The 21827-nt window shown below is 47.2% G+C and overlaps 1 protein-coding gene across 1 annotated transcript; it reads right to left on the minus strand.

The window, feature by feature from the left end:
* Positions 1 to 474: 474 nt before the first annotated feature.
* LOC146551731 (uncharacterized) lies at positions 475 to 21241 on the minus strand. The gene is made up of 5 exons (XM_085256898.1): positions 20622 to 21241; positions 13767 to 17802; positions 12281 to 12404; positions 8591 to 9463; positions 475 to 7976 (listed from the first exon to the last, which is right to left on the minus strand). The coding sequence occupies exons 2-5, from the start codon at positions 17185 to 17187 to the stop codon at positions 7403 to 7405; spliced, it is 4992 nt and encodes a 1663-aa protein (XP_085113024.1). The 5' UTR covers positions 17188 to 17802; positions 20622 to 21241; the 3' UTR covers positions 475 to 7402.
* Between the last annotated feature and the right edge of the window lie 586 nt (positions 21242 to 21827).

The raw sequence follows: 21827 nt of genomic DNA on the forward strand, positions 1-21827 counted from the left end.
GACCTCTCAGCCCTGAGGAGCTCTTCGGTTTCTTTGACCGGATGTTTCTGACTTTCGTCCTGCTGAAAAGAGAAACGTTGTCTAAAGACTTCCTGAAGCATTTGTCTGAATAAAAGCCCGCAGATCACCTCGGGATAGCTCTGCACTGACTCAGCTGCCTCTGCATCCCAGCCTTAAATCAAAAGGTTAAAGGTCACGGCTGGTCCACAGCACCTAACGATTTGAAAAGGTTCTATTTTTGAATTGTGTTCAGTCCTGATGGTCGGAGACAGCATCATGTAAAGGAAGATTTCATCTGCCCGAGGAGGTGGACACACATTGGGCTCATGGCCATAAATCTGTCATTTCATAGTAGCTAAATGAGCCCTTCCTAACTGTGAAACTTCACTAAAATGTTCACGTTTCCTTCGGTGTTGTCACGCAGTCCGATCTCTGACCTACTGCTTCTGCAAATAACCAGGCCAGAGTCACAGCCACCATCAACTTTAGTCTTTATTGTACAATAATGCACTTCAACAAGGCTTGGGAATATGGCACACGAAAAGATTTCACATAAATCATTTTCCAGCTAAGAATCCGTCTCAGGTCTTAATCGCTAAGCTTTACCAGTGAGCAGCGTCGATATGAACAGCAAAGTATTACACGCAGGCCTGATTTTACAAAAGTCAGCAGAGGATGTGGTTTTTATCCATCACAGTGAAACTAGATGTTTTGCCACAGTTTGATGCAACAGAAATTCAAAGGTCGATAAAGTTCGTCTGACTCGTCCGTTCGGTTATTGAGCTTTTGTTCGTCGATCAGACTGTGAAGCAGCAGGTTAGAAAATGTTCCAGTGAGATGCAGGTTTTCAGCTGAAACACTTCAAAGAGCCAATAGTTTAATACAGAAATAAAAAAAATTAATCAATGAACAGTGTCACATAAACAGCCTCGGTCTTCGGCCTGAACACAGGGTCAGGACAAACATGCAGAGTGGGTCACTACACAGATAGTTTCACCATGCCCCGTCACATCGCTGCAAGAAGAAAGAGTCGGCTTCAAAAGAACCGCTCAGCTGGAGCTGCCGGCAAATCACCAAGAAGCTGCCCGAAGCCTGACTGTGGAGCTGCAGGGGAAACTGGATCTGCAGCCGTTTTCTCATCGTTTTTATAGAATCACAGGGCCAGGATCACAGCAGCGCACACGGCCCACCCCTCCACGTTTATATATTGCTCAGGTGTGAAAAGTGGGTGGGATGTGTCCCAGATCTTTTGCATGATTTGAAGCTGGGTTAGAAACAAAGTGAGCAAAGAAGGTGCAATTATTTAAATTCAGCCAGTCTCTCCTTCAAGCTCAGCTCTGTGTGCACCTCTGGACCTTTCCCAGGATGTCCGGTTCTACAGCGAAGAGTTTGAGTCAGTGGAAAGAATGCGGTGTGCAGCTCAGAGGCAAAGTGACCAGACGTACAGTGATGATCGAAACAGGAAGTGGTCCAGAGGTGCACAAGGAGGCGACTCTGAAAGGAGTCCCGCTGATTGTACTTTGTGTGACGAGACCTCGGATCGATGAAACAGGCACGACTTTACAGACGTCCCAGTGTCCGCAAAGGCTAAAGCAGCAAAATGTGAACGCTTTGATTATTTAAAGATTTCAAGTAAAACATGCACTCCTTTACTGATTTATGACAAATCCTCTCCAAATACCTCTATCACTTTCACGGTGACTGAAGCTGAGAACTGCTGATTCTGATCGTCTGGCAGCTGCACGCTGGTGCACACGCGTGTGTTTTTTGGGAGGAAAGAGCGAGTCTCAGCTAAAAAGCTCCGAGCGAGCACCGTTTGTCTGAACAGAAAAGATAATCACGTAATTAAAATTTGCAGGTCTGAGCGACAGCTGCAGGGCGAGTGCGAGCGGGGCTGCAGAATGAAACGAGGCAACGTGGAGGAGGACGAGACACAGACGTGTGAAACAGAGAACGAGCGACACAGTCTGTGACCGCTGTCAGTGGAAGTTTCTGCTCTCTTTGACTAAATGTAATGTTTACAGAGAAAGTGGTCACGGCGGCTGGAGCAGATTACGTTAATGTTGTGCAGGAACGTGATGACACGGTGCTGCTGTGCAGTAAAAGCTGAAATCAAACTGTGTGAAAGATGGTATCAGGGGATGGTGGAGGAGACCGAGGACAGGATGAAGGTGGAGAACAAGGCTGCAGCTTGTCAGAGACAAAAACATTCAGACTCAGTTTGGAGATGCAATCATTCCCATGACAACGTCCTCTGCCGCTGTCGCTCGGAGCTTTAGACAACTTCAGTCTGAGCAGGGCTGCTTTTTGTTCATGTAACACCACGTCACAACGTTTATCTCAGGCTGATTTAGATGGTAAGGAAAGGCCCTACTATACAAGCAGGACTCGATGAGTCTGGGGAAGAAGAACTCCCTTTTAACAGGAAGAAACTTCCAACAGAATGAGGATCGGAGAGGGAATCTGCTGAGACAGAATAAAGTTTGTGACAGAGCTAATGCAGCAGCATAAAGTCACGGTGAGAGCATCACAAACCATCAGCAGAATAACTAAGGGAGGATCCAGGGTCACCTGGTCCAGCCCTAACTATATGCTTTAGCAAAAGGAAAGTTTGAAGCCTAATCTTAAAAGTAGAGATAGTGTCTATCTCCTGAATCCAAACTGGAAGCTGGTTCCACAGAAGAGGGGCCTGAAAACTGAAGGCTCTCCCTCCCATTCTACTTTTAAATACTCTAGGAACAACAAGTAGGCCTGCAGAGCGAGAGCGAAGTGCTCTAATAGGGTGATATGGTACTACAAGGTCATTAAGATAAGATGGGGCCTGATTATTTAAGACCTTGTATGTGAGGAGCAGGATTTTGAATTCAATTCTGGATTTAACAGGAAGCCAATGAAGGGAAGCCAAAACAGGAGAAATCTGCTCTCTCTTTCTAGACCCTGTCAGGACTCTTGCTGCAGCATTTTGGATTAACTGAAGGCTTTTCAAGGAGTTTTTAGGACTTCCTGATAATCATGAATTACAGTCGTCCAGCCTGGAAGTAATAAAAGTGTGGAGTAGTTTTCCTGCAGCCCATTTTGTCTCATTTTCTGCTGAAACCAAACTTTAGTCTTTGTTTTTTCTTAATCATGGCAGTGATGCAGTCATGTATTTGTGTTCATTTCTCCTGCTAGAGGAGGTCAGTGGGGCCCAGGGAGTCTCCTCACAGCTTCATTTTGCTTTTCCTGTTAAATGATGACTTTCACGGGGATTAGAGGTGACGCTGTGCAAAAAAAGCCCCATCCAGGAATAGTCTAACATGAGGGGTAAAAGCCTTCATCAGTCATTAACTGTGTCCCGATTAACATTCACCTCAAAGACATTCAGACAGTCCAAACAAGAAGCTGCAGCTTTAAAAATAGAGGCATGTTAATGAAACACTCCAATCCTCTGTGGATGTACCGGGAAGTCTGACAGGTGCGTTTAAGGCCCGACCAAATCCTGTCGGTTTACACAGATCATCATCAACGTCGTCACTGAAGCCTTTCTGTGTGCGGCTTGCTTCAAGCTGCTCATGGCAAAAAAAACATCATCTTATCCCAGCAAGGCTAAAAATCCAGAATTTCAAACATCACGAGCAACTCTGAGGCCAGATTTACTAATCAGGTGCATTCGGCAGGTGATCCACCAGCAGTGCACCAAATTTACACAAAGACACAGCCAGTTTAGTTCAGTAACAGGCAACGCAACCAGGCAACTGAGCAACAGAGCACCAAGCAGGTCAAAAATAAGCGATGACAAACGTGACGCAGTGCATCTGCAGATTCACATCAGTTCTACCATCTAAACCTGAACTCGCAAACAGCTGACGAACAGCTGACCTGAAGGATGCTCAAACATTTCCTGACCGATCCGAGTGTTAGTGAGGTTACTGTTACTGCTCCCTGCAGCCAGAAGCTGCAGGCATTTCTCTAACACAGGTCAGAGCTCCTTAAAACGACATTTCACACTCTGAGCTCTCTGATACTCTTAAATTTAACACTCTGAATTCAAGTTCAATAACACCAGCAGGCCTCCGTCACACAGGCCCAGAGACCTGGTCGCTGACTGGCTGCTGGAAGCTGCTGGAGGTTTACAGTGCTGCATCTGAAACCTCCATGAGATTATTTGGATGAGCAGCAGATTTCCGCAGTCGTTGAGTGTCCGCACAAAAGAAGAAAAACATCTCATGTGGAGTCAAACGTTTTCCATTTCTCTGTTTGTAGAGCGGCGATGCAACCCGAAAAACACCAACCAGAGAAAATCTGACTCCAACGTAAAAGCTCTGCTCTACTGTGGCAACCAAAACATGCAACTTTTATTCTGAAGGCGAGTTTGAGCAGCGGTTGGTGAGTGTTTGCAGACGTGTCAGCAATCACAGACATCTGTGGGGCAGCGCCCTCTTTACAGCTGATTTCACTCAAGGGTTTCTGGCAAACTGGTTGGAGATGCTCATTTGTCCCTAGCAATCTCAGGTTGCCGGAGGTCACTGATTGGTCCCTGTGTGAGGGGCCAAGACCTTATTACAGTATCTCGTCAACAGCAGCTTCATGAAAACCAGAAAAAGGCCTAAAAGTGATGAACCGTTAGTAAATCTGGCCCTCGTTCCTCATTTTCACTTTTACATTAAGAACAACAAGACTAAATGTGAGGACGATTAGCCTGTCAGACCTTTATCAGCAACATCGTGCATAAAACAGACTTTCAGCCGCTCTCATCAGTGACCTGACATGTCTGCGATGTCTTTGGAAGGTGCTGCCTGTCCCATTTTTTAGCTCAGTGAATGATAACCACATTCATCATGTAATGATTGAACAGCAGAACCACTGCTGGGATGACTGGCAGCTCCACCTGCCTCCCCGCTGGCTGCACTTCGCTTTGGATTCAGAGGGAAATCTCCTGGATTGCTTTGCTTTTCAGCACAAACAGAGCTGAAGCGGTGACAAACGGCGGCGGGGAGCGAGGAGAAAAACGTCTCCAGCATGTTTATCCTCCTCAGAAAAGCCAAAGATGGCAGGGGGAGGATTACAAAAGAAGAAGTCTGTACTCTGAGCAGAAATAAACCCAGTGTGAGACAAAGACGACCAATCATCTCAGCCGTGGTCTTGCTGTTTATGGCACTTAAAACCGAACTACCTGATGATTAAAAATGTTACACATAAAACCTCTGCATGAGTCTAAGACTGCATTTACAATCAAAATCTGGCTGCATAAATAAAAATCAAACTCAGCCATTATTATACATTTAAACACTCCAGCCCGCTCTCGCTGGCAGGGCGTCAAATAACGGCGTCTGTCAAACCGCTGGTGTTAGAGAAACCACAGACTGTATATAAAAGATGGACCCAACCACTGCACTAACAGTTGGTTTAACAAGCCCCCATGTGGAGCCTCCGATTGAGCATTTTAGCGGAGCCCCAGCTGGGCCTAAAAACGAGACTCTTTTCTATACTACAACCTGAGTTAGCGACTGTATGTTATTGTCATTTTTCACATGTAGCTGAAAAAGCAGTGGCTCCATCGTGTTTCCACATTCACCTAACGAATCAAAGCTTTCTGGTTCAGTCGTGGGAGGAGAGACATATCCCTTTGAGGTTGTGTCAGGAACAGTAAGATTCCCCCAAATCAAACACGCTGAAGTAGCTGTTTATTAAAAGAGCCTCAAACAGTAGAAGAAAGTGTAAATAAATAAATCTTTGTCGTGATTCAGTGATTTCCCAGCACTACATGCTCCCTGCCTGTCTCTGCAGCCTCTGTGTGCTGAGATGTCTGCACTCCATGTTCCATCTGTGCCACACATTAGCTGTTAATAGCGCTACATTAATTGCACCACCCTCCAGCCTGTGCCAGTTGAAGCCACCGAGGTTAGCAACCTGCGGCTGGGAGCATCGCACAGACACAGATACCTAATGATCAGCGCTAAATAACATAATAAAATCCCAGCAAACTCTCGCTCTGCCTTCATGGACAGTCTGTTAGTAGAGTGACCTCACAGCAGCCATGTTATTGATCGGATGATGTCGTATAAAATGCTTCAACAGCTCAAAAACAGTCCAGATGTCCAGTTCAGGTGAAGCTAGCAGAGAGCTAGCAGCTAGAGCAATCTGTGTCACCATCCACCTGTCAGTCAAAGAGGCCACGCCCCCAATAATCTAAACAAGTGAGGTCCTAACCCCCCCCCCCCCGGTGTAGGGTGAATGCAAACGTGTTTATTTCTGCTGTAAAGTTTTAACGTGGGAGTCTATCACTGCTGGAGCCCCTGCTGGACGTTAGAGGAACTGCACATTAAGCACTGACTGCACACGTGCCGAGTATCCTGAAACATCTTTTCAGTGTGTCGTGTTGCAAACATATTTTAACCCAAACATGACCGCGGTATTTGGTGGATAAAACCAGCCGGCAGAATTTTATTGATCACTGCCAACTCTCCTGCTTCTACATGTGAATTTGGCAGCTGTTTCAAATTTGACCCTCACCAAAAGACACCTGACAGGTATCAGTGAGACACCAGCAGGTTTGACAGAACAGCCGTATTTGACTCCCTTTGAATGAAGGCGCGTTAAACATAGAATATAGCATGTATCTGTAAGCATATTGCTCATTTATAACATTCACAATTTCAGTCTAAGTGATAAATAAACCATTTAAATTAAACTCTATTGTTAAATCCTTCAATTAGTTGTTCACACTCGTCACACACACTCACATATATATATATTAATACTTTGCTCAATAATTATCTCCATGTTCAAAATATACTATCACACTGTTAAATACACTGTAAACTTGGCTGTGATTATAAAACACACCATAGACTGTAGAGATCAAACTCAGCCAGTTTGTAAAAGTCCGTCTTCAAAGACGTGGGGGAGCAGGCGAGACGTTTACACTCTTACATCCGTAAAAATCAGAGAGCAGCAGAAACCACTTTCTCCTACTCAGATCACTTTACGGATCACTGTGATTTAATTCCAGCATGGCTCTAATAGTATAAGATGTGAAATCAGTCTGAAGGTGGATCCTCCCTCAGAGTACGTTCAGCAGAATAAAACTCCAACAGAATTATTCGGATCTGTTATTTTAACAGACGTGGATGTAACGTGTGAGTGAAAAAAACAACCGACAGTCAGTAAAACTGTACAGGAACGGTGCTGTTTCTGTGAAGACCGTCCCAACTTAAAGTGATATATGATAATAACAATAACTTGTTGACTAACTGAAGAAAATGCAACGCAGCCTTTACAAGGTCATCCAAGGCAACGGCAGCAGCGAGACACAGAATTCGGAACGGACAGGCAAAAGCTGCAGGTCTACAGGAGCTAAAGTTCGCCTCTACCTTTCTTCAGCCCATCAAAAGCTTCTCCAAACAAGCTTTTCTTTCAGAAATCAGCCGGATGACGATGACGATGGTGACGACGATGAAGACGATGAAGATGAAGGGGTGGGTCTGTACATCTCGCCACCTCCGAGTTCAGTAAACCTTCCCGCCAATGACGACATCGCCTCCCTCTCTTTGTCCTTCTTGCTTCCCGTGCACACCGACCTCTGAGCAGGTTTAAACTGCCACGTCACCTTCTTCGTCAATGACTGCTCCACGGTCGACATCCTCTTCAACGGTGGAGTGGCGGGTTGAGTTGCCATGGGGACGGACGGTGTTGCTGCCATGCTGGTGGTAACCCCGGAAACTCTCTCTGCTATGCCGTTGTTGTTCCTGTCTTGCTCCGTGAAGAGCTCGCTCAGCACTTCGGGTTCAGTGGTTTCTCCGAATAAATCCCAGTCAGGTTCAGCGGGCAGCCGCTTCGGACGGCCAGATTTGCTCCCAGTGGCGGAGGTCCTTGACGAGCGGCTCGGATCGGAGTCGGACAGGTCCGAGTCCCAATCGCTGTCCCCTGCCACTGAACCGCAACCCAGCACAGACACATCAGCAGCTCCCGAACCTGAGCTCTCCGAATCGGACTCCCTAAAAAACAGAAGAGAAAGCCAGATGTACCCCTCTGGTATCTTCATCATTTGTGCTTTTTAAAAGCACTAAAGCTCTGCTTTTAACCTGGTGCTCATCAGCGCAGGCTCATTCAGACTGATGCGAGTGATTGATTGGAATGTTGGTAATCTGTGTGTGATTATAAATCAAACTGATTATTTCAAACCTTTACCAATCTGTCTCAGAGTGATTGCAGTCAGTCTGAGTCAGACTGTGATGGGAGACAGGTTGCCTCTCACAGGGGAAGATATTACCTTCGGGCAACTAGAATGTCGCCAGTTGGTCACCAAACAGTCAATGCAATCACTGAGCAACCACCAGTTTCTCCTGGTGGTAAGGAGGCCGGCAACCTATTTTTACTCTAGTGTCACTGAGACATTAGCTGACAGTGAAAAGATTGCACAAGAAACCAAAACTGAATGGATGATCGGATGATTGTATGGATGGATGGATGATCAGATGGATGGATGGATGATTAGATGGATGATCGGATGACTGGATGGATGGATGATCGGATGATCGGATGGATGGTTTTTATAAATGAATACATCTCTTTCAGCTGAGAGGTGAAGTGTAGACGAGTGCATACTCACTTGCCGCTGTAGGCTGTAGTTCCTGGAGGGCCCAGCAGGAGGCAGGCTGGAGCTGCCAGGTAGACGAAGCTGTCGGTGCACAGGAAATCTCCCTCCTCTGGCTTCTGTGGGGCGAGCTGTGTTGGCTTGGCGTCCCAGTTGGGGTTAGGCGGATCCACGTGCGTTTTCGTGCCGTGTGTGTGGTGGTGTATACTGTCCTTTTTCACGTTGTGGGCTTCTGTCACCGTGGTGACTTCACCTTTGAAGGCAGGTCTTGCAGACACAGCAAGGTAAACAAAGCTGTCCGACTGGACGAAGGGATCTATGTCACCACAGTCCAGCCCTGATGTTCTGATTGGCTTCTGGTTGGGATCTAGAAAGTGTTTGATTGGCTGCTTTGAAGGAGACAGAGGAAGAGGGGAGTCTATTCCCATGAGGGTGACTTTTTTCCTGGGGGGCATGTCCTCAATTCTCAGAGCCATGGAGCTCTTAATAACGCTCTGCTCTAATGGCTTCTTGATGACTGAAACCATTCCCATCTTCCCATCCTTCCTTCTGTCCTCGCCTTCTCCCCGCTCTTCATCCTCCTCCATGTTTCCGCGCCCCGCCTCCTCCCTCTCGCCTTCGATGTCTTCTTGCGAGCACGTGTTGAGGAGTGACGGGTAGCACCACTGTAGCTCCGCGCTCTCCTCCCTCCCCCACTCCTTTAACCCTCCATCGTCCCCATCTTTCTCCAGTGACGTGCTGCTGCTGCCCAGGTCGGAACCACTGATTGGCTGGTCACTGTCAGAGCCAGCCTCCTCCTGGCTTTGATTGGATAAGGAGAGGAAAACGCCGCTTGAGTCGGACTCCAGCGTCAGGTTGGAGTCTGGAGAGCTGTCCTCTTTAGCAGAGCTGGAAAAGAAGAAAAGGACAGAAGGTGGTGAAGCATCCCCATGTGTGCTCAGCCCCCCCGAAGCCTTTAAAGTGATAACCCACTTTTCAGATCAAGGCCATTGATTTGTTTTAGCCGCACAGCCCCAAGCCATCGGCACAGATATCCCGGGTGATGGACACATCACTACAAATACATTCACTTTCTAAATTTTGCTGCGGCTGTGACACGGTTTGGTTTGTGTCTTTATTTGTAAGCCATGAGGAATGATCAGGTAGAGACAGGAAAGTTAACTGTGCAGTTTTTAATCAGTTTCTAATAAAACGTGTGACGCCTGCAACAGCTTCATATGAATGATTTCATAACAATGCTGATTACAAACACAGTTACAGCAGCTCCAGCCCTCAAAGCTCAGTTTGAAGAATATGATTAGAGATCATTTAGTTGGATGACATTTAAGCTTAAATGATTCAGCTCATCAAGGTACAGCTCGCTCTGTTCTGGGACGTTCACACAAAAGCTAATAACAGCGAATAAAACAGCAGCTCGAGTCCATTAAACAGACAGTCTGATGTTTTTATTGCTCAGTGTATATACTGTACATCACTGTTTGTGCTGCAGTTCCTCAATTTCAGTTTCTCACATGTGATCATTTCAAAGGCAGTGACATCACTGGATTCACTGCACAGCTGCAGTAACTTCGGTCATCATTATTTTAATAATGGATTGCATTTATATAGCGCTTTTCGAGACCCTCAAAGCGCTTTACAATACCACTATTCATTCACTCTCACATTCACACACTGGTGGAGGCAGCTACAGTTGTAGCTACAGCTGCCCTGGGGCAGAAGCGAGGCTGCCATATCGGCCCCTCTGGCCATCACCAGTAGGCGGTAGGTGAAGTGTCTTGCCCAAGGACACAACGACCAGGACAGACAGGGCTGGGGATCGAACCGACAACCTTCCCAACCCCCTGAACCACGGTCGCCCCCTGCTCATTTTGACTGTAGTGTGATTCTGGCTCAAAATCAGCCTGGTGTGTAATTAAACCACCCTGTTTCTGAGTATGAAATCAGAATATGACGTATTTTCATCCATGGAAATCAGTTTTTCTGATCACCTTGACACATCGTTTTGGTCTCCAGTTTAGAGAAACAGCTCTGCCCATTTAGCTGCCAGTGCTGTTTCTGCACTGGTTCCTGTTCCCGTCAGTAATCCCATTACATTCAAACACACCTGTATCTGTCCTCAGTTTACGAGACACAGGACAGGCCTTTGAGGGGTGGAGACATGGCTGATCCTGGATTCTGGCATCTTGCAGTGACACTTCAGGGCTCTAGAGTGCGACCAATTTGGTCGCAAATGCGACCAAACTTTTCAGTGGTCCGACTAAAAAAAAAATTTTGGTTGCACCTGTGCGACCAACTGTTCCGGTAGCAAAAAAATAAATAAATAAAAAATCTGCAACCTTCCCTGTGGTCAACAACAGACACACATTTTGCCCCTATCGTGGACTAAACCAATCAGAGATAGTAAGGGGCGGGACCTCTCTGATTGGCCGTGGTCCAGTTGAAAGTGCAGGTGGAAGTGGGAGGTGAGTAGCTTGAATAAAGCGATATCAATTCATTAAATCATGAATCAACTTTTAAATATAACTGTGTTTTGCCAGAAACGCCAGATTCTCAGATTAAAGCTCACAAAACCATTTCAACAACAACCAAACAGCAAATGAGAGCAGGTACACGGACTCCACACAAAGACGTAAACACAGAGCCAACGCATCAGAATCAGCTTTGTCTTTCTCGGCTTTCTCACCCGACGGCCCGTAGACGGACACGCTGTCGGAGCTTAGCGATTCTGATGTGTCGGGTCCGCGCTGTGATTACGTCTTTTTGCGCTGATTCTGAGCTGCAGGTTTTGTCTCTCCAACCAAAATTCACCGAGCCAGCAGCAAAAGAAGCAGCAAACTGCGCTTCACATTTGATCAATGTCGTCATGAATTTTGCTGTTTTGCTTCCACGACTATTAAAATCACACTTCATGCACAGCTAGCTCTCTCTCTATCTCTCTCTGTACTTCAAGAACAGTTTCCCGTCTCCAATCTCTGTTTTCTGTATTATTCATTCGCTTATTACCCACCAGTCTACCGTTGTTTACAGCGCTGTGACTGCTGTCTTTTTCTTTTCTTTTTCTTTTTTTCACTTAAATGACCTCGGACAAGAAAGCCTATTTTTTTGTTGTTCAATACTGAAGAAATTTAAACTTTATATACAGAACATTGTAGAATATTTTTAAGGTTATCTGCTATAAAAAGCCAGACCAGGGAAAATCTCCTTCATGTTTTTCTGTGTTTTATTCTCAGTTACTTTCACACAAAGGCATCTGCTGTGATGTTCACAATTCTGATGAAGTCAGTACTGATAAATGATCAGAGTTATAATATTTCTGACTCTTCTGGCTAAGTTGAATCGAATCGGGACTTTGAAAACCAGAATCGAATGGATTATAGAAATCAGTGATGATACCCAGCCCTAGTGAGCAGCCTAGGCACGACAGAAGTGGATGTAGCTGTAATAGGAAAAGAACTATTGCTAACTTTTCTGTTAAGTTAAGGCCTGATCCTTCTGAAATTCATAGCCAGTGCTCTGACACGGTGTCATCAATCTTTGAATGCTGAAAAAGCACAGTGTATCCAGAAAAACACATTATATTATATAAATTATTATAAAATTTGTGTGCGCCTAACTTTTGTGCCAGTACACCTAACTTTAAAAAGTTAGGTGTACTGGCACATGGCAAAAAGTTAGTCTAGAGCCCTGCACTTTTAGATTCCTTACCTTGTGCCAGTGGTGGACGTCCCGGCAGATTTGGTTGACCAGGAGCCGGGAGGTCTGTCAGCGTCTGTAGCCAGTGAGGCTGTAGTACTGAGCTCCAAGCTGACCTGGGACCTGCTGCCCACCCCTGAAAAGAACATCACATATTTACCTTTTTAAACAGAGAAACAGTTATAACCAGTGCATCCTGCCTTTTCTTCCCCACTGTTTTGTATCCGAGGCTTTCTTTGGTTCCTGGAAGGATCTAAGCAAAGAAAGCCACTGCTCACATGACAATCAAGCAGAAACGCTCCTGTTTTAAAGCCCTGACTTTTCCTTTATGGACCAGTGAATCTGTCACTGCTGCTACAGTTCATGAAGCATTTCCAAATCTCCACCTGGCTCTGACTCAACCGCCCCCACGAGGGGGAAGGTAACACCACTCCCTGCTGTGCTGAACAATTATCACTGCTTTTTATATTTTACATTTACATGCAGGAACATTCATCCACACGACTTTGCTGCAAGTGGCTGCACACCTGAACCTGCAGTTCCTCTACGGTCCAGCAGGGGCTCCAGCAGTGGGAAACAGCTCGGCTCAGGTTTGCCTCCCACAGCAGCATTCCCAACAGTTTTTCAGCTCCTCACTGCAAACTGTTAAAACCTCCTTCATAAACAGGCTTTTGTGAAGCTTTTATAAAGTTTTCATAGATGATTGATCTTCTCTATTATTGACTTTTGTTTGTGTTTCTTCTTTTCACTCTTTTCATGTCTTTTAAATGCTTTGCTGCTGTTTCTTCTAAATTCTGTGAATAAATACATCGATTGGAGGAGCAGGCTTCTGGCACCAGCTCACCACCACCTCCTGTTTTGGTCCAATAATTCACAGCCAGCATCACAGCTAAACTCTGAGTCACAAACAATACAGAACAGCGACTGAAATCCAAAACCTGCTCAGCGTTTGCAGTGTGATTGCACCGGCGGAGCGCAAACAGCGAGCACAAAAGCATCTTTCTCCGGGCTTCGTTTAAAGGGATTAAACACCTGTTGTTGTAAAACAGAAATAAAGAAATACAGCCTAGAAAATCTGAAAATGTTACCCCGACTGACAGACTCGATTTGGTTTGTGTTTTATTGGAGCCAAATTCATTTTAATTTGGAACAAGAAGTCAGTGTGTGACTGCGACGACAGATGTTTCATTACTTTTATCCACCGTGTTTGGACTATAAATTCACTCAGGTGGGTCACAGTCACATTTCTCCTCGGACCTCGTGTTCCTTTGTCTCCACCTGTCTTGTTCCCAATCAGCTCTCAGCTAACGAGGTGGTGTTCACCTTCATCCTGCCTGCCTCGTGTTCGTCAGTAAGCTTCACTGACTCCTGTGTTTGTATCGTCTAACTCATCATCTAACGCTTCAGGCTGCCAGCACGTTTGTCAGGTGTGATTTCTAAAGCGGCGTGAACGTCCGTGTGTCGAGTGCGAGTTCCTGCAGGTGTGTGCGGTGTTTACCTGTGTGCAGGCCAGCCTTCTCTCTCTGAGGCCCGGGGTGAGTTTGGTACATGTCCGCTCGCTCCCTCTGAGGCTCCAGGAGCGCTGGGTACGATTCCTGATTGAGGGGCTGAGACAGGTCGAGGTGCTCCAGGTCAGAGTCCAGCTCCCGGGCTCTCCTTTCCAGCTCCGTCAGGCTGAGCTCCGAGGCTGCTGAGGAGGGAGGGTGGGACCCTCCGAACCCGATGGGGGGTCGGAGGAGAGGCCAGCGCTGCAGGGAGCCCGAGAGGGAGTCTGCATCGCCTATTGCTCCTCCTCCTGCTCCTCCTTTATCCCAACCGTCATCCCACAAAGTGTTGACCATATCAAGGACAGCGTCCCAGCTCTCCACCCCTCCTTCCTCGCCAAGTGTGCCTCCTTCTCCTCCCTCCGCCTCTCCTTCTTCTTTCTGTAATGTCACCACCACCTCCTCCTCCTCCTCCTCCAAGCCTCGCCCAGCAGTTTCATCCCTTATCTTCATACTTTTCTCCTCCACTTTTTCAGGAGTTATCTCGATATCTCTGCCTTTTTTCGCTTCCTTGTACTTGTTTGCTTTGTCTTGGACTTTCAATTCGACTGCCATCTCTGCTCTTTCTTGTTTTGTTTCCTCCACCAGCCCCACCCCACCCTTCTCTTTGTCCATCTCCACTTTCTCCTCCTTTCTGTCTTTCTCTTCTTTCCGCTCTTCATTCCCTTTCCTCTCCTCCTCAGTCTTGTCCCCTTGTATTTCTTTGCTCTTGGATCTCTTTGGCTCCTCCTGCTCTCTGCAGATCCTCCAGTGCTCCAAGTTCTGCTCCTTCAGCGAAGCCCTGCCCACCAAACTGGACCCCAACCCCGGCTCCTGATGCGAGGGCTCTTTGAGCGAGCATCGTCCCACAATACTGGTGGAGTTTGTTATATTTGATAAAGGGTTCTCTGAGAAGTGGCCTGCACGGAGGTGGCCGAGTGGGCGTCTCTTCTCCAGCGCAGAGAGGACGGAGGGGAGGGGGGGGAGGATGGGGAGATTGTGGAGTGCTCCACCTTGACGAACGGTCCTCTTTCTCACGATGATTCGGCGAGGCCACGTGGACTCGATGCCTTCAGCTGGGCCTGTTGATTCGAGGTCTCCGAGCGCTCTGCTCTGCCGTGGGCTGACCACACCTGGCCGCAGGCCCGTGGCGGTGCCTGGTCGAGTCCTGGAGCTGGACTTGGAGGATTTGGACTTCTTGGATCGTGAACTTTTCTCCACATGGCTGGATTCGGTTTTATCAATGTTGAAAGTCTTTTTCTCAGGTTGATCTGCAGCAGGAAGCTTGGTTTTATCTTCGGCCGCAGCACAGGTAGGACCCTTGTCTGCGGTCTTGGTGCTGTTGGCTTCAGTGTCAACCCCGCGCTCACTGTTAGTCTTATTTCCTGTCTCACTGCCAGCTCCACCTTCTACTGCTGCCTCAGGCTTAGATGTAGGAGCAATTGTAACATCGGTCTCAGGTTTTTCCTCCATCCTGGACTCCGCTGCGGCAACAACTTCCTTATTTACTTTAGCTACTTCAGCTTCTGCCTCACTCTGTCTCTCCACCTTCTTTGAAGTTGCCTTAGTCTCTACCTCTGCTCCTCCCTGTGGCTTCATCCCTGGACCAGATCCAGCTGCAGGATCTGCTCTAGCTCCAGGCTCATCCCTGCTCTCAGTCACATTTGACGGTGTAGCTTCAGCGATTGGTTCTGGTTTCGCTACAGCCCTTCCTGATCTTTCTCCACTCTTTGATGACCCTGCCCTGTGTACCTCCTTGTTTGCAGATGGAGCCATATTTTCCCTCCCCACCCCAGACTGCACTTTTCCTTCCAAATCCCGCCCCCCTGGTCTTGTTTTTACCTGGGAGCCCATCCTCGTTTCGTTTTTAACGCTGGGCCTGGATCCATTGTCATACTTGCTCCAGCTCTCAGCACGATGGTGTTCTTGTATTCCTGCCCTCATTTCAGCCTCCATCACATTTCTACCCCCAACCTCGCTCACTAACCTTGGCCCACACCCAGATTTACTATCAACCAACACCAAACCCACGCTTCCATTGTCGTATTTGGAAACCATGACCCCTCCCACACCTTCAGGGCCGACCTTTGACCCAGCTCTGTTCCTACCCACCGCCCCAGTGCCCATTCTGGGGGCAGCGCTGGGCGAGGGTGAAGGAGAGGGCTGGGGGAGCAGTAATGGCGTTGTGTCGAGACCCTGTTCGGACTCCAGAAACACAGAGTCTCTGTCCGAACGCAGAGGAACTGGTCGGCCATACCCGAAGGTCGCGAAAGATGTTTCCCTCCTCTCCCGTTCCCGTGCTCGCTCCCTCTCCAGCCTTCCCCTCTCCCTCTCTCTCTCCCATTCTCGCTGAGCCCACCCTCGCTCCATCTCCCTCTCTCTCTCCCTCTCCCACTCCCTTTCTCGCTCGCTGCGTCCCCATCCTCCTCCTCCCCCTCCTCCTCCTCGATCCCTGAGGTCCTGCTCCAGGTCGTGAGCAGACAGTTGGACCAGCGGGGAGCGGTAAGGGGATCTCCTCAGCTCTTGGGGGGGTGACAGCCTGAGGCTCTGGGTTTGGGAGTAATGCCTGGGCTGGATCACGTGGGGAGGTGAACAGCGTAAACTCTGAGTCTGGCTGGGTCGAGGTTTGGCGGGGGAGAAGAACACCGGAGTGTGGTAGCCCGAGGAGAGAGGGGAGCCAGAGAAGGGAGAAATAAGGGGGGAGGTGAGGGAGGAGGACTGCCCCCCAGCTGGAGGGTAGTGCCCCGGGTTTAGATATCCACCTCCTCTGTCCATCATTTCAGATGTAGTCAGCTCCAGACACTCCAGGTGCTTCGGAGGCGTCAGGACTTTCCAGGAATGTCGACCGTCTCGGCTCTTTGTGCTGTCTCCATGGTGATGGTGGTGGTGATGGTGGTGTTTCTTTGAGGAGGAGGAGGACACACCCGGAGCTGAGAATGAAGACACAGAGGGAGAAACCGATCGGGTGAACCGCCCCGGCGAATGACAGCCACCGTCATCTCCGTCCTGACCGCCGAGCTTCAGCGAATCATAGATGGCTCGCTCATCCAAGCGCCGAACAAAGGAGGGGTTTGGCGTTAAAGACCGTGGCTGCGAGTCAAACATGTCGGGGGGTGCTCTGCTGACTCGGAGCGAGCCACTCGTAGAGTAGCTAAAACTGCCCTCGCCGCAACCGTCTCGCCGTATGGACCCTCCAGGGTGGTGGTGGTGATGGCTGTCAATCTGCTGATTGATGCACATAGTGTCATAAATGGATCGCTGGGGTACATAGCCATCCCCGTATCCCCCCTCCATCCCCCCATCTCGCCCTCCCACTCCACAATCCCCAATTCCATGTTTCTCCAGGCAGCAAGAGCTTTTCCTGAAACACCCGGGACGGCTGAGAGGCTTGCCCATGATTGGTTGGATGGCTGAGGGTGGGAGGGGTTGGTGGGAGTCACGGGTGAAGCTTGAAGAGCGAATTGTGAAGTCGTTAATTTGACTAAATCTAAAAGAAAAATTCAGGCAGTGAAGGACACATGGCAACTGGGTTTGAGACGGCCATGCCAGAATAAAACGTCACATTCAAAAACATGTTCCTGACGTGTGTTCTCTCTGTTTTAATGAGAAGTCAGGAGCATCTCTGATGATCAAAGTATGACACTCCTGCAAAAAAGTGGCCGTCCCGTCAAATAATCCATGACATAACAACGGTGCAAACAACATGAGGAATCCGACTCTGAGAAATATTCCAAACAGCTTTCGGAAAACAGCAAGAAAAGATGAAACGGGTCCAGTTTTTATGTCCACACAGTTGCTGTTTTTAGCTCATCTTCTCTCCCACTCTCCCCCCGATGTGCCTGCATTTGTATTTATTCTGGCTGTTTATTGTTCTGTGTTTGTTCGCAGCCAATTAAATCTTCATCCAGCAGACCGGCAGTCCGTCAGACAGAGCGACGGTGGATGGACGACTGAATCCAGTCAAAGCCTCTCGTCTCATTCTGGCCGTACTCGATGATTAGCTTCGTCTGGCTGTGGAGAGAGAAAGCAAATAAAAATAATTTGCATGGAAAAGAGCCTGAAAAAGTCTCTCCGTATGTATCAAAGTCAGTGAGCAGGATATTAGGTAATAATAGCAATGAACACACAATTACAGGGACTCTCATTCAGGTTAGTTGACAATAGAAATTCCTTCATTGGTGGTGCTGCACACAGTCCTGAGAGAAAAATGACCCTAACTGGGCTTGAGACTAGCCTGGATATGGCCTTTACTTTGCAGGGAACCTCTACAGAAAGATGCATTTAGCTTGTGTTGATGCTGGAGCGTGACCACTCTCAGGAAGTTAAAGTCTGAATTCGATTTCAAGTTTAATCGTAAACTGAGAGCGTTTCTCTAAAACCTTCCTCTGACAGTGCCTGCAGAGCATTTGACAAACTCAGGGGAGCAGTGTGCTGTCCAGAACATAGTGAACCATGTCCTCCAGCCTACAGAGTGCTGCAGAAATGAAACCCCGTCCACATATAAAGAAATTCATTCGTCCTGCATCACTTAGTGGCTGACAGGGGGCAGCCAGTGGACGTTCCAGGATTTGGTTGGATAGGTAACCTGCTAAAGTCCGGCAACAGTCCAAGGTGTATTCCACCTCCAGCCTGTGACAGATGGAAAATGCTCAGGTGGAAGAAGATGGATGAAAATCTATGTAACTTCCTGTCATGTGTCAGTCAGCGCCATATTTTACTGTTGTGAGCAGTCATTTCAATGACTCCCCTCAAAACTGAGATAATTCAAACTAAGCTGAGGTGATTCAATTAAGTTTGAAAATATAGGTCACTGCTGGAGCTTAAGCCTGACCAAGGGTCTAACACTAACCCTGTACCCTGTCTAAATACAACCAGGTACTTTTGGCTCCTGTACCTATTTGTGTACTTTTACTCTAGTAGATTAGGTTTTTTCCTGAGGATATCAAAGTACTTTTTGTAGTTTAATCCTAACCAAAGCTGAGATAACTCATCAACTCATTAGGTTAGAAAATCATTCAATTGTTGGGCTTAAACAAAAAGCTCCTACTCTAAAGCTAACCTGGTACTTTTCAGCCTAAACATAACTGAGTACTTTTTGATCTTAAACATAACCAAGTATTTCCTGCCCTGAAGCTAACTTAGCATAATTGAGCCTAAAGGTAACCGCATACTCGTGGTACTTAAACCAGGAGTATTATTAGCCTAAAACTAACCAAGTACTTTCTGGCCTAAAGCTAAGCCAGTATTTTTTTTTAGCCTAAATACGACCAAGTACTTTTGGAGCTTGAACCTAATGAAGTACTTTTGTTGTCTTCACATGAGTACTATTGCTCTAGTATGAAAGTTATGTTTAGCTAACCATAGCTATGTCTTGAGCCTAAACATAGCTGAGTATGTTTTTAGTCTACATGTAACCGAGTACTTTCAGTCTAGACGGAGTCAAATATTTTTGGTGCCTCGGCCTAAGCAAGTGCTTTTTACCTAAACATTCTGGACACTGCTTTTCGTGCCTGAAGCAAATGTAACATAAAGAAAGTCGAGCCTAAAAGCAAGCTTGGAACTCGAGTCCTGACCTCGTGCGTCACAGCTGAGAGTTGCATATTTAAACCCGGCTCATTAGCACACTCACCGGCACCAACATCCACAATTACAGAGGTGCTAACATCATCCTGGCCACTTGCTGGTGCTATTACAAAAAGGCTGTTTAGCTAAACTCTTTGGACATTTTACACAGGTATAGTTCTTACAGCCTAAAAGGTGAGACGTCCTTTCAGGACACTGATGTTAATGCAGCACCAGCTGCTTTAATGCTCGATGAAAATAAGTTTAAAATGGCCTCAATATTCCTGCAAATTATCCATTTTAATTTCAGAGCTGATTTTCCATTTTTGGTGTAAGGTTTAATGCACTAAAGTGGTCCATCACATAGCATTCTTTAGCACGTCATAGACTTTCACAAACAGGATGTATTGAGTTCAGGTCTAATTATTAAAACTCAGGGTAACTATGTCTGCCCTGCAAGGGGCCAAAAGGGCAAATGTGTCTTAGTAAGCAGTATAAGGTGCCTGCTTTAAGCCTGTATTTGTATAGTGCTTTACTAGTCCCTAAGGACCCCAAAGCGCTTTACGCATCCAGTCACCCACCCATTCAAACACACATTCACACACTGGTGATGGCAAGCTACATTGTAGCCACAGCCACCCTGGGGCGCACTGACAGAGGCGAGGCTGCCGGACACTGGCGCCACCGGGCCCTCATCCAAGTGGATGATGAATGAAAATAAAATTACATAAAATAAACGAACAGCTCCTCCTGCACCCGATTTTGCACCTTGTTAAATTAAGACTCGGTTACCTGAGAGGGTACAGTCCCGAGGACAAACTGTACCAGTAAATGTATAAGAAGCTAATTTATTTTCTGCAAAAGGCTGTTGAAATGTTGACATCCAGCACACAAACTGAGAGATGTGCTAACCTCAGAACCACAGCAGACGAAAAAAGTTCAAATCACAATTTACAGATTCACAAACTGAATGTGGAGAACTTGTCATCTCCACATGAAGAGAACTGATTGACTCGTGTTCTGAACATCTTCAGAAAGCTTTTCACAGTCCTCGCACTCATACCCGTCTCCAGCGCGGCGGTGAGCACTCGGAGCTGTCTAATTTCCATCAGCCGTCAAAGAAGCCTATTGATAGTTGAGAATAATTCCAGGTCTCTCTAGCTCTTTCAGCCTTCGTTCTCAAGCATCCTCTCCCTCTCCTGCTCTCTTTCATCGCTGCCACCGCCACCTGCTCTATTTTTCAAACCAATCAATAGAAAAGCCAAAACCTTATCAGCGTGGTCACAGTCAGTCAATCCACTCCGTCGATCTCAGTCCCATCCTGCTGGCGTGCTGTCATCCCGCTTCAAATCAGCATCCTCGTTTGTTTTTCTTAACTGGCATCTCTGCCCTGTCGCCGCTCTCTCTCTCTTTATCTCTGCTGTTTCTCTCTCTCTCTGCTGTGAATCATGCCTTCTGTCAGTGGAAGGTTTTTTTGACAAGCGCTCTCTCTGCCAGCCAACACACCAACGCAAACCCTCCTCCTCCTCCTCCTCTCCCTTTCACTCTCTCTCCCTTCGAGCTTTTCTTCTCCTCGACTCAGCCTCCCTCCCTCCCGTTTGCACTCCACACAGCTTCGGGGCTTTACGAGCTTTGGAGCTGCAAAGAGACCAACTTCTCCTCTCCATCTGCCTCTCTTTCCTTTCCATCTCATCCCTCGTTCATCATCACTCTTTATCTCTCCCCTTCTCTCATTACCTTCTAGATTTAGTTTGACCTGAGTGGGTTACCCGTGGGAAATCATCGTCATTATACGTTTTAGAAATGAGGCAACGAAGGAGAAAGAAGGACAGTCAAATAGATCTATCTATCTATCTGTTCTGTATCTATGCTTCGGACTCCCACACTCTCTTTCTTCCCTGGCTCGCTCCATCCCTCTTGTAGCCCTCTCAGTTTGCCCTCTACCTCCCACTCTTCACCTCCGCGTTAATGCAACAACACGCATCGGTGTGGAGGCGGCAGGGAGAGTAAGAGCGACACACAAAGAAACAGCAACATTGGGTACGCACATTACTGTACACTGCAATTTAAAAGCATCGTCATCAGTGGCAGCGTTTGACCATAAACTGCTGTGGATGGGTTTATTTTTTACCACCAGGAGACATAATGCACGCCTGCACCTGTGTGCTACGACAGGTACGCGCTCTGCACGCGCTCTGTTTGGTTCCATTTTATGCTGAATGAATAGAACAGGAAATGTTCACCATGTTTGGGCAAAATAAAAATTAAATAACACACATTAATAAATGGAAAAGAGCCACCCACAGCAACACAAATTTCCTCCACTAAAGAAGAAAATGTCAGCATGCTACCCACGCGCTTTGATTGACAAGTGAGCTCAAGAGATCAGAAACGCGCCGCAGTCACACTTTAAAACCACTGCCAAGGCTCCACAGTCCACTTTAGTAAAAGCTTTTCCTCCCAGGAAGCTGCTC

The sequence above is a fragment of the Mchenga conophoros genome, linkage group LG19, assembly GCF_057382185.1.
Source record: "Mchenga conophoros isolate Kocher_MC1m ecotype Shallow Benthic linkage group LG19, M_conophoros_male_GT1.1, whole genome shotgun sequence".
Lineage (NCBI taxonomy): Eukaryota > Metazoa > Chordata > Actinopteri > Cichliformes > Cichlidae > Mchenga > Mchenga conophoros.

Bases quoted from the DNA above. Each gene is read 5' to 3' on its own strand.
- LOC146551731 (XM_085256898.1), bottom strand. From the start codon at position 17,187: ATGGGCAAGCCTCTCAGCCGTCCCGGGTGTTTCAGGAAAAGCTCTTGC. The intron at 9,464-12,280 runs GTAAGGAATCTA...CTTCTTTTCCAG, and splicing joins ACGTCCACCACTGGCACAAG to CTCTGCTAAAGAGGACAGCT. The intron at 7,977-8,590 runs GTGAGTATGCAC...TCTGTTTTTTAG, and splicing joins ACTACAGCCTACAGCGGCAA to GGAGTCCGATTCGGAGAGCT.